General features: G+C 39.3%; 1 protein-coding gene across 1 annotated transcript in view; it reads right to left on the reverse strand.

Annotated features, from left to right (window-relative positions):
* Positions 1 to 2,430: 2,430 nt before the first annotated feature.
* LOC107110751 (E3 ubiquitin-protein ligase ZNRF2-like) overlaps positions 2,431 to 13,471 on the reverse strand; it is an 80,142-nt gene continuing 69,101 nt past the window's right edge. The window contains 3 exon segments of the mRNA XM_015411557.1: positions 2,431 to 2,832; positions 3,505 to 3,585; positions 6,417 to 6,522. Of these exon segments, the coding sequence (XP_015267043.1) occupies positions 3,528 to 3,585; positions 6,417 to 6,522 (164 nt within the window). The 3' untranslated portion in view covers positions 2,431 to 2,832; positions 3,505 to 3,527.

Genomic DNA, 13,471 nt, shown 5'->3' on the forward strand with positions numbered 1-13,471 from the left:
CTTAATTAAAGCATCTGCTTTTGCTAGCAGATGGATGTAAATGGGAAAAAAGCTTTTGAGGCCTCAAATGAATGAGTGTTTCGCAGTTCCTTGAAGGATTTTGAACTGGTGGACACAATTAGAAGGATCCAACTGAGAAGTTCCCACCTAGTCTTTTTTCAGACCTATTTTTTCACATTACTTGGGATCAAAACCAGGTAGCCATGTTGCCACCTGAGCTCCTCCTGCAAAGTTATGGAACCCCAGCTGATGCGGAGGGATTATTTAAACTCACAGGTGAAATCACGGAAAAGTATGAGTCTGTAATGTTTCAGAATACAACTGCAAAATTTAAAGCCAGTGTTAAGGTGAGCCGTTATTGTTGGCGGCAAAAGAATTTGAAACATTGTACTATGCTGCTGCCTTGCACTGCTTTTCTCGTTCTCAAAATACAAGCCTAGAAACCAGCGCTTGCCTACTGGAAACCACTAGGCCGCCGTCTTGCAGAGGACAAAATTTAGATGTTTAGGAATCCCATGCTTGCTGCCCATCTTCAGTTTGTCTCTGGCATGTGTAGCAGAGGAAGAGGTGTGTTTCCCTCTTCATCCACCCACGGCTTTTCCTTTTCCTGCATAGCCTTCCTGCCGGCTGGTTTTTCCTAAGCCTGGCTCAGACTAACTCTCTCGCATCAACCAACTAAGAAAAATCAGCAGGGCTGGGGGGGAATATAGGAAAAGTTGCATAAGAAAACTGTGCCTTCCTGCTTCCTCTTTGCATGTATCCACTCTTTGCCTTGTGACAAATGGAAACTGGGAACCCCATGTTTTCCAAACCTCTATTTCTGTCCACAAGAGCATGCTGAACACAGCCACAGTTAACACTGAAAGTGCCTATTTTGCCTCTCCCTGTAGTTAGCAATGGTTCTTGGCTACAGCTCTCAGTGCATACCTATACGACAGGCCAATGATGTGGAGCAGAAGATTTTTCCTAAAACGGAGAATTTTCCAGCAATTTTCCTGACGCTATAGTTTTCCATGGAAAATTTCCTGACCCAGATAGTCTGTCTATAGTTGTCAGGGCTGCAAATCAATTTTGTTAGATAGGCTAAATGTGGGATATGAAGCATGGGCAAACCCCAGTGCTTGTAGATGATCCATGCTAGCATTTAAATTATTTATTTAAACCTGAATCAGAAACTTTTCTGGAAATTTCCCCCAGAAAGCTCACGTCACTGCTAAAGACTCAGACCAGTTTAGCTATCATTGAAGCGATCAGTGGGCTGTCCATTGGCCTGGGATTCCCGAGAGAGGGAGATGAGACTGTGGGCACGGAGGATCCGGTAGATGCATATATTTATGAGCAAGGTAAGTGCAGAAAGTGTCTCTACCTGCCTCACTGCAAATTAACACCAGATCACCAGCAGAGGAGGGGGAAAAAATCTTGAAATCCACAGAAGTAAAGAATAATGAAATAATGTGACATACTGCTTTTATCTCTTCTATTTAAACATTTTAAAAATTTCAGTCACCTTTATTCAATACTTTTTCACCTTAGTACAAACTTCACAAAGCACTTTAATAAATTTCAAACAGGCCCCCTTTCCTTGCGGAAACAAATATATTAAACTCCATTTTTCTTTATGAGCGCCTTCCCCACCCAACCCGATACCTCCATTTACAATTCATAGTAAGCCACAATAACACAGTAACGAATTAAATGACTGAAGACAAGAGTCAAGTCCTCTGTCCACCTACAGATGCTTAAAACCATAACAGTATGAATTATGAGCCACTGGACATAGAATTATTGCCTGACCAACCGTGTTAGATGCAAGTTACTATGATCTGTCATTGAAACAACCTTCGATTTAAAAACAGTACGCACAAGAAGTCAAGCCAGGTCCAATCGTCCCCACGAAAACTTCAGGAATTGTATCGCTTTGCCCATCTTTGTGGCTACACAGCCAGGAGAGTAAAGTATTACAAGAAAATAACTACCTGAAACATTTAAAAAAATACCCGTTAAAATTACCTTAACTGGCAGCACTTGAGATGGTGACTCTTATTTCCCCATGTTCTTTTTTTAAAAAAATTGCATAGCTGCTAAATTACGTCGTCGTCCCCCCCGCTTTTGCTGCTGTTGCCGCACTGAAACCCACAAGCAGTAAAAGTGGACTTTTATATACTTATACAGGAATGAACACAGTATGCAGATTTCAACAACTCTTTAGCATGTCGATTAACAATCCTGCCCAGGTTACTTTTTCCTCTTTGGGCTGCATTCTGGCAAGGAGTTACTTACAAAAAAAAAATTGCTGAAGTCAAGGAATGTTGCATTCTTTTCACAGAAAAAGTGTGAATGGCATATTGACAACAAGGTGGGGAATTTCATGAGCGAGGTTGCATCATTTGACTGTCTGACATTTATTTATTTTTTTGCGGGGGGGGGGGGGGGGGGAGGGCAGAGAGTTTCTAACCCAAGAATGGCATCTTCCTTGTGCAAATGTTCCAGAGTGTTGATCTAGAGCACACAGCTTCCATTCAAGAAAGGATGCGACAATATCCTGCTTCTGTAGATAGCTTTTAAAAAATTAAACTGAAAATTAGTAACTTTGGCCTGTAGATACAAAATGTTGTCCATAAAGTCCATAAAGGAAGAGGATTGTTCCTGAATGTGCAGCATTTTCAGAATCCCTGTGTCTCCTTTAGGCAAGTTCTTGGTACACTGCGGGATGTGCTCTGTGCAATGTTCCCTCTCCACCTTTCCGGTCCAAAATGAACACGAGCCCAGTTTCAAATCAACTTCTGAAGACAGAACTTCAAATCCTTTATATCTGTTGATCAGTGTAAGAGACTACAAGGAAAACCACAAAGAAGGGTTTTTTCTTCAAAGCCCAGTAAAATCTGTAAACTGCAAATACTACTCTACAATTTGCCTGTTATTCAGTCCTCAACAAAAGGCTCCTGAATTATCTCACAAGACATGGGTAAGAGAGGTACCATTTAATGGTTTAGTAAAGGGTTAAAGAACACGAAGCTCCAATGACAGATGCCAACAGCAATGGGGTCCATCCCCCAGTAATCTGGTTTATGACCGGCACTATTTAAATATATTTATAAATTATCTGGAATCAGGTACAAAGGAGCAACATGTTAATATACCATTATTACCATATTTACCCAAAAGGAGGGTGCTGATTTAAGACAACCCCCTAATAAAAAGCAATACCCAAAAGGTGTTTTATTACTGTACATAACTCACTTGTATGTGGAAAAAACCTTAGTCTTCCTTTCAGGTAAACAGGTATTCCTTATTGCCTGATGCCTCTAGTAGTAAACATTTTATGAATGTAGTCTAAAGGCAACACAATTACAGTTGCAAGACGAAAGAGGATTAAAGAGCTATAGAACTCACTTGTCACTGCAATCTTCCCCTGAAATCATGCAACTTTACAAACAGTACAAACTTTGGCCAGATATACTTTTTAACAGGTTAAATTTAATATGAAAAAGCAGCAACAGTTACCTACAAAACAGAAACCTCCACCATTAATCTGAAGGATGCTCAGGACAAGACCGGTTCACTTCAAACCATTCATCTATGCATCTATTGGAATAAAAGACAAGAAGAAATATTACTAAGGCTGCAAGATGAAGAACAGTTACTTGGCAGTTTTCTCCAGCGAAGTCAAGGATTTTATATCACTTGCACTATCGGAATGTAAGCACCAAGCCAGGGTTGTCATTTTAAATATCTTTTCATCAATTCATTTACTTAGTAAAGCGATTGAATTTACTTATTGCCAACTACAATGCAGGCAGGGTCTTGTGAAACCAGATACTCTTTCTTCTCACTGTTAAGTTACAGTAAATAGAAAGAGCCACAGTTAGAAAGAGAGGCCATTGCCCTCTTTTTATTATTTTTCATAAAATATGGAAACACCAGGTGCTCTGATTTAAGTAATATCTCACAATCAAAATAGCTTCAAATATAGGTAAGTTTAAGACCCATCTTAGGCAACAAAGATTTACTTACTTATCACAATAATTATATTCCACCTTTCCCTCTGTGTCAAGGGAACTCATAAATCGTTCCATTAAGATTGCATCAAATAAAAACCACCCTGAAAACATACCTGTGTTAGGCCTGCATTTTTCAAATACCAGTAAATGCCCTCACACTTAGGAAACATTTAAACAGAGTTCCCACTGGCTGTGATTCTCACACTGAGAAGAAAAGCCATACTAGTTTTCCTCTCAATAGGTCCCTGCCACACGGCAGGAAAAAAAACGGGCAAAGTGCGGCTTTTAAAAGCTGCACCAAAATAGAGACGCCGTGGCGGGATCCCACGAATCCCCTGAGCCCACAATCAGATGCCCACGATCAGATGCCGGGGAGGAAGCGACAGTCGGGAGGTGGAGGCTGCCGAACTGCGCATGTCTGAGCATGCGCAGTTCGGCCAGGAGCCGGGGATGCGCCGGCGGAAGGACGCGGCAGCAATCCCACGGCCGGCCTTGATGCACCCTTTCCCGAAGAACCACCTAGGTAGGTGGTTTATTTTTGATGCGGGGTGTTGGGTGGAAGGGCCGGATCGGGAACGGGCGCGCCGCGCTTCCCAGATGTTGTTGTGGGATCACGCCCGTTTGCTGCGCCCCCGATCCGTCCCTCTCCCGGCCCAAAACCTCTCGTGTGACTGGAGCCAATAGTAAAGCTTCCTATGAGTTTGGAGTATAAACCATAAAGAAAACCAAGGATTCCCCTTGTTAAAAAATGGCCCAGAGAGGAACAGGACAGTGGGCCTGTGGAGCCTGCAGTGATTAGCCCCTCCAGGAGACTCAAGCCCTGGAGTCTTTGCTTGGTGTCCGTGTCACTGAAACCCTCACGCTCCCATCTCCATTCAGAGGCCATATGTATGGCTGTATTCTGGTGAGCGGTCCTATGATCAGAGAGGAATTGCCCATCCCTATCTACGAACAGACTTGCTTGTCTTGGGTGACTTACATTGAGGGCTCATTGTCATCCCCAATTTAGAATGACCTTCCTCAGAAGTTTACCAGTTTTGTAGCTGCCACTGATTTCAGCTCTACATCGTCTGCAGATACTGAAAGGTGAAGGGAAGGATCATAAGGTGGGGGAGGTTACCAAAACCCCCATATCGGCTGGAGGGAAGTGGGTTTGCAAGAACTCGGCTTATTTTAATAGGCCAGTGCCTACACTAGCAAATTTTAAACATCCGTCTGGTGTACTGCTCCAAGTCAGATCAAACAGTCACTGAAGCCAGTTGTGCTCATGAACAGTTTAACCCCAGTATTTCCGCACAAGTGCTCTCGCCCTACAGAGGAAATGAATAAAAAGAAATCCCTGTCACACAAAAAATGCAGGTCAATGCCATAATGATTTTTGTGTCAGCTCTTCTTAGGATAATTTTAGATGTATGCTGTTGCTGCTTGCTAGTTTTATCACACTTTAGTTTTATACTATTTGTTTTTTCCATATTTTAGTTGCATTTTATTATTTATGGTTTTATTCAGATATTGCTTTATTCAGAAGCTGCCACAATAATATTATTGTGTGCTAAGACTGTACTAAGAACTTGAAGCAAAGACTTCCTATACCAGTGCCTGAACTAATGTGGTGGCCAGAAGAAAACTGAGCCTGAAGACACTTGCCTTTAACATGCACACAACATGGCCACTCAAAATCTCCCTTTGTAAGGATGGGAACATGATCAGTGGCTCCTGGACAGAGACCTAGAATATTCCGCAAATAGGCTCCGCCCAGGTCCAGGACCCTTCTTTTATGGGAGCCCTGAGCTCTCAAATAATTCTAAACAAATTCCTCCATTTTTACCCCAAGCATTTAACAATACTTGTACCAGGTCTCTTTACCATAACTAGGTAAAAGGTAAAGGTTTCCCTTGCTCGAAAGCCAGTCGAATCCGACTCTAGGGATGCAGTGCTCATCTCTGTTTCCAAGCCAAAGAGCCAGCGCTGTCCAAAGATGTTTCCGTGGTCAAGTGGCCGGCATGACAAAACACCGAGGCGCACGGAACGCTCCCACCGAAGCGGTACCTATTTATCTACTTGCAGTTTCTTGCTTTCGAACTGCTAGGTTGGCAGGAGTTGGGACCAGAGACGTGAGCTCACTCCGTCTTGTGGCACTCGGGTTTCGAACTGCTGAACTACCGACCTTCCAGTCTGCAGTTCAGCGTCTTAACCGCTTGAGCCACCACAGCTCCCTTTTACCATAACTATTTGCCCCCTAATAGTCTCTTGTGTCTTGGAAGTTTTTACATTCCATTAGGACAACGGAGGACAAATAGAATATGCCAAGAGTGGTGACAGACAAAAATAATGCTGAAATAAAAGCTGACTTACAAAAATCAGTTTTACAGGCCCCTATTTCAGGGTTCTTATTGAATTCTGCTATGTACTTACCCTTTATGGTATATGCATAGACAAGGCAATCGTGCTATTGTATCCCCTTGCTGTAGCTCTTCCAGGCATATTGCACACTCCCCAGCATCCTTACTCAGCACATCCTCTACAGAAAACAGACCAAAAGAAAATTAAGACAGCACTATTTTGATTTCTGAGGTTAATAATATACCAGAAACAAACATACTAGAATTGCAAGGTCCATCAAGTTTACTGCCATGAATAAATCCTCTGAGCCCTTTTGTGGATAAAGGGGTTTAAAAAGCAGGTTGCCATGTTTTTCAGAACCCTGATGCAAACTGCACTGTGGGTTTGGTTTAATTCCAGCGGAAATGTGTGCAAACACAAGCTATTAAGGAGCAGAGTCAATAACTATACCATTCATGCTTGCAGAGACAGAACAAGGTTTTATTAAAATTTCAGACAGAAAAGATCGTTTCGACTTTTCCCTTAGTTCCAAGATCAAGTTTTATACTGTGAACATCTATACTTAGGTATTTATTGCATATAAACCCCACCTTTCTTCCACCACGGAAGTCACAAGGATGCGTGCAAAGGGTTCCCTGAAGCTGCGTATTTCAACAAGGTTGCTGTATTGGCACCCTCCAAGTAAACCCTGCAGCCAAGTCCTACAGATCTTTTTCCCCCGTGTCTTGAAAGAGTCTCTCTGACACCAGCCTCAAATCACTACTCCATTTTAACACACGGTACTTCTGAGACTGCTACTGTTCACTTATTTAAAAAAACAAAAACAAATTATCATATGGAGACAAGATCTCATATCGAAGTGTTGCTTATGGTTTCCAGTTTGCTTGCAGATAAGGATGAGTAAAACCTGCAAATAAATCATCGACCTTAGATTCAGATATAGGATTTCTGTATTGTTTTTGGAGTCACATCTAGATTCTGCTTAAAAGGGAGGGTACTAAGGGGGGGGGGGAATAAGAATCAGCTACGTGTCCTGGGCTAGAGAGCAGTGTGAGAAGAAACCCAGGGCGGCCAGAGTAGGCCAAGTAAATATAGAAGCCCTCATCAGGGTGTACTGGCATCTAGTCAGTCAACAGGCTACACAGTATAAATCTATCTTGCCTGCTGTCCCTGCGTTATTCAGTAGGGCAGGAAGGGTAACAGGAAGGTCCTGTCTATACCACACAGAACTGGTATGGGCGAGGAACCTGCTGAATACATTACCACTCACCTGGCCCACCCAATCCCATGATTCTTTCTGCCTGCCCAAGAGCTCAAAATGTGATCTAAATTCAGCTTGGGCAGAATTTGCTGGTAGATCAGAAAATGAGTTTAAAAACCGAGGAAGGTACTTCAGAGCAAGTTACACAGGATGGAGCATAGACTGACACTTAGAATACCTCCCTTCCCTAAAAGCCTTCCATTGCTGCAATGAATAAACCAGAGCATCCCCTTTAATTGTACTCCAGATTCTGAACCAATGAAAAGTAGAATACTGAGTTAATGCTACATATTTGAGCAGAAGGGGCCCGTGGACACAGTTGGAATAAAAATAAAAATATTGTAGTGCTCAGAAAAGGTGCAGTAAAAGGGGAAGATCAAGTGATCATAGAATTGAAGGTTACATGAAGGATCATCTTTCAGTTTTAGACAATAAGAATTTGCATTAGTTGCATAAGCTGCATTTTTCTTGGTTAAAAAAATTTGAGTTTGTTTCCCCCCAAAATATTTACTTAAACTATTGTCAAAATTTGATCGGCTGAGTTATCAACTTGCATAGTGCATCTATTATGAGAAGGCACACTGGTTTGGATACACCTAGATTTCTACGGGGAAAGGCAATTCAGTTTATGTAACCTTGAGAATAACTTGACTTCTGCTCCAGCAGCTTCCATATCATGGTTAAATAAATGGCCCAATTAGAGCTCTAATAATTATTTCTCTAATCAGTTGAGAAAAATAAGAGTAGATATACGCGATTACCCTTCTACTTTCCTAATGCAACTTACATTGCAATTCAGTGTGGAGTTACTCTGGTCTAAACTCATTGGTTTCAATGTGTTTAGACCAGAGAAGTCCTGCATGGGATTACACTGCTGGACAATTTAATGTTGTACAGTTTAATTTAAAAAACGGTGCTTCTGCTGGTCCACTGTACTGTCAAGAAATTTGGAACCCTTTCCTCCCCTGCCACATACAATACATATAAAATGAACAGTCAATAGCTGGACTAGTTTAGAAACAGAGATACCTTGCCAGAATAGAAGCAGCTGTGAGAATGTGCCATTTCCTCCTATTCTTGTTTTTTTTTGGTAAACAAATTTTATTTTCTCAGGAATACAACATATAAAACATTTCATTCTATCAATTGTCTACCCCATTCCCAGTTCCTCCCCTCCCTCCAATGGCTTCCCACAATGCTTCCACCCCTGCTCCAAATTACTTCATATCATCAACAATATCAGTTTTTCATCATTACAATCTAAAGATAACATCGTTTGACTTAATATTGATCTAAACATATTAAGTTTTGTTTCACATCCCAGTTCTTTTCCAGATAAATTTTAAAATCATTCCATTCTCCAAAAAACTCATCGTCTTCTTTGTTATTCAGTTTTTTTGTAATCTTATCCATTTGTGCCATGAACAGAACTTTTTGTATCCATTCTTCAACCTCTGGTACCTTTTCCGTCTTCCAAAACTGAGCATAAATCATTCTCGCTGTCACTATCAGGTACCAGAGTAAAGTTTTTTTAGTCGTATTGACTTCTTCCATTTTGAGTCCCAAAAGCAGAATTTCCGGTGCTTTTTTAAAAGAACATTTCAGTATTTTTTGCATTTCATTGTGGACTTTTGTCCAAAAGTCTACAGCTTTCTCACAAGTCCACCACATATGATAAAATGAGCCCTCATGCCTCTTACATTTCCAGCATTTGTTTGACATATTTTGATTCATATTTGCAATCTTCTTAGGTGTCATGTACCACCTATACATCATCTTATAACAATTTTCTTTAACATTAGTACATGTCGAGATCTTAATAGAGTTTTTCCACAAATATTCCCAAGTTTCCATATCCACTTCCTTATTCATATTAATAGCCCATTTTAACATTTGTTCTTTAACAGTTTCATCTTCAGTATACCATTTTAACAACACCTTATACATTTTAGAAATATTTTTTCCTCCTCCACTCTCCCATACCTTTTCAATTTCATTTTTTTCCTCTCTAAAACCATAGTTTTTTTTGTCAGATCTAAAAAGATCATAAATCTGCATATATTTCAACCACTCATATTCATATTCAATTTCATTCTGCTTTTTCATTACCCACTCTGTTCCCTCTTTTTTAATTAAATCTCTATATGGCAACCAGTCTCTACCTCGCTGTCTTGAGTAAGATATCAACACTTCTACTGGTACAATCCACAATGGTCTTAAGTCACTCTGGTACTTCTTATATCTTGTCCATACCATATACAAAGCTTTTCTCACCAAGTGAAGTTTAAAAAAACTGTCCATTTTTATCTTGTCATACCATAAATATGCATGCCAGCCAAATCTACAATCATGCCCTTCCAACCCCAACAATCTGTCATTTTCAAGCTTCACCCATTGATCCATCCATGTTAGACAAACCGCTTCATAATATAGTCTAAGATTTGGCATTTGTAGACCTCCTCTTTCTTTGGCATCACAAAGTATTTTCATTTTGATCCTTGGTTTCTTGCCTGCCCAAACAAATTTTGACAACTCTTGTTGCCACTTGGCCAACAAATCCGTTTTATGCAGAATTGGTATTGTTTGGAACAGGAACATCAAACGTGGTAGGACATTCATTTTTATAACTGATATTCTTCCCATCAGTGATAAGTTCATTTTATCCCATTTCTTAAAATCTTGAGTCAGCTTAGTCCATAATTTCTCATAATTATTCTTATATAGGTCTATATTTTTTGCCGTTAATTCAATTCCAAGGTATTTTGTTTTTTTAACTACTTCACATTGTACCAGTTCTTGTAGTTCCACTTGTTTTTGTTTGATCATGTTTTTACATATAAGTTTTGTTTTATTCTTATTTACGTAAAAGCCGGCCAATTCTCCAAACTCCTTTATTTTTTGAAAAAGCAATGTCAATTTTTCTGTTGGGTTTTCCACCATAAACATTACATCGTCTGCAAATGCTCGATATTTGTATTGGTGTCCTTTATGTGTCAAGCCCTTTATTTCTTGATCGTACTGTATTTTTTGTAAAAGTATTTCCAATACCCAGATAAATAATAACGGTGATAACGGACAACCTTGCCTTGTTCCTTTCTGTACTTTGAAGTTATCTGTCAGTTCTTTATTCACATTTATTTTAGCTCTTTGTTCAGAATAGATAGCTTCAATACAATTTCTAAAATGTTGTCCCGCTTCAATCTTTTCCATCATCTGGTGCATAAAATTCCAATTAAGATTGTCAAAAGCTTTTTCTGCATCAACAAACAGAAAAGCTACTTCTTTTTCTGGGTGCTTTTCATAATATTCAATTGCGTCCATTACTATTCTTACATTGTCTCTAATCTGCCTTTTGGGTAAAAAGCCCGCTTGATCTTCAGAAATTACCGTTTGTAAATAGTTTTTCACCCTTTCTGCAATAATTTTTGCAAAGATTTTATAATCGTTGTTCAAAAGAGATATTGGCCTGTAGTTCTTTACATTTGTTGAATCTTGTCCTTCCTTTGGAATCAAAGAAATAATTGCTTCTTTCCATGAGTCCGGCACCTTTTTGTTTTCTCTTATTTCGTTGGTTAAAGCTTCCAGGACCGGGGAAATTTCTTCTTTCATCTTTTTGTAGAATTTCGCTGTAAATCCGTCCGGCCCAGGCGCCTTCCCCAACTTTGTCTCTTCTATTGCCTTCATCACTTCTTCTTTTTGAATTGGACCATTTAATAAATCTTTGTATTCCTTACTTATTTTTGGTAGTGGAATCTCCTTTAAATATGTTTTAATCTTCTCAAGATCAACTCTAGTTGTTTGGAATAGTTTAGCATAATACTTGAAGAAACATCTCTTTATTCCATTAGGATCAACGAACTCTTTTCCATCTTCTATTATTTTGGTTATCATTCTTCTCTCTCTTCTAGCCTTAAGTTGCCAAGCTAAGTATTTTCCCGGTTTGTTCGCCCCTTCAAAAGATTTCTGTTGTAACTTCTTTAAATTCCAATACATTTCCTGATTCCAAGTCTCATTCAGTTGTTCCTTCAGCAACTTTAATTCTTTAATAATTTGCTTTTTTCCAGGCTTCTTTTTTAATTCCTTTTCTTTCTGAGCAATTTTTTCTAACACTTCTGTTTGTTTTTGAAGTTTTTCCTTTTTTTGCTTCACGTTTTGCGAGATGAGAATTCCTCTCATCACCGCTTTATAAGCATCCCATACAATCTGTATCGGTGTTTCTTTATTTAAATTTTGTTGAAAGAATTGTTTCGTTTCTTCCTTTAACATCTCAATTACCGTTTTCTTATCCAACAAGTCTTCATTAATCCTCCACAGAAAGGGTTTTTTCCTTTCTGTGGAACTCCATACCACCGGATTGTGATCTGAATTACATCTTGGCAAAATTTCAGTCTTATGTGTTTTCATTGATAATTCTTCAGACATCCAAATCATATCAATTCTGGAAAAAGAGCAATGTCTATTGGAATAAAAAGTAAAGTCTTTCTGCATCGGGTTCCATTTCCTCCAAACATCTTCTAATTTTTCTTGCTTAACTAATTCAAAAAAATTCTTTGGCAATTTTCCGCTGAATTCGTTGTCCTTTTGTGGTTTTCTGTCTAGACGATCTATTGTCCCATTAAAGTCTCCGGCCATAATAACTTGCTCATAAGTCAATTGTTGTAATTGGTCAGTTATATCCTTAAAAAATTTTTCCTTTGCTCCATTGGGTGCGTACACGTTGATCAACAATGTTTTTTTCTGCTGAATCATTAATTCCACACCCACGTATCTGCCATCTATGTCCTTAAAAATTTCTGTAGGTTGTAACTCCTTCTTCACATATGTCACAACTCCTTTTTTCTTGTTTGAGGCCGCAGAACAAAATTCAATTCCAAATAAAGCATTCTTTAAATATTTTATATCCTGTTTTCTAATATGTGTTTCTTGCAAGCATATCACGTTGCATTTCTGTTTCTGTATCCAATGATTGATTCTTTTCCTCTTGTTTGGTGAATTTAATCCATTAACATTCCATGACAACAATTTGTACTCCATTATGCGTTTTATTTTAAAGTTCTCCAAAGACGTCCGCATTGTCCGCCTTAAATTTATAAAAGTCCATCATCGATCTGATCTGAATCCTCCCACCTTGATACGTAAAGGATAAACCTTGTGGAATCTCCCATCTATATCTGATGCTCAAAGCTCTGAGTTTGTCCGCCAAGGATTTATACCTTTTCCTGTCTTGCAGTATTGTTCTTGGGAGTTCTCTCATCACCATAATTTTGTTTCCCTCTATTACAAAAGGGACGTTGAATTGCTTCTTGAATATCTCCTCTGTTATTGATCTTGTTACAAATTGTACAATTACATCCCTTGGTAAATTCTTCTTTTCTGCAATTCTGGAGTTCACTCTATAAATCAAATCAAAGTCTGAGTCCATTGACCCTTCCTCCTCGCCCAGAAAAGCCGTTATCACTTCCATCATTTTTTCTTTTAAGTTCTCATTCTCTGTTTCCTTAATGCCTCTGAATCTCAGATGAGTCTGCATCCTTCTGAACTCCATCATTGTCTCTGATCTTGTAATTTGTTGAGTCAAAGAATCTTGTTTCTCTTCTATTTTTTGTATCTTCTCCTCTGTCTCTGTAGTCTTGGTTGCATTTGCTTGAACATCCTTCTTAACTCCTTCCATTTCTTGCTTGATTGAAGTTATTTCTGTAGTAACCAATTCCTTCAATGCTGTTATGTTCTTCTCTTGGACTTCTTCTAGATGTTTCAGATGAATCTGAGTTTGCTTCTCCAGTTGGTCCCCCAATGTTTTTTCTATCTGCTCCCCCATGGCTTGTATTGCCTCTGTCATTCTCTTCTCCATTGCTTCCATGGAGGC

This window comes from Gekko japonicus, unplaced genomic scaffold, assembly GCF_001447785.1.
Source record: "Gekko japonicus isolate JY-2015 unplaced genomic scaffold, Gekko_japonicus_V1.1 scaffold6, whole genome shotgun sequence".
Taxonomy (NCBI): domain Eukaryota; kingdom Metazoa; phylum Chordata; class Lepidosauria; order Squamata; family Gekkonidae; genus Gekko; species Gekko japonicus.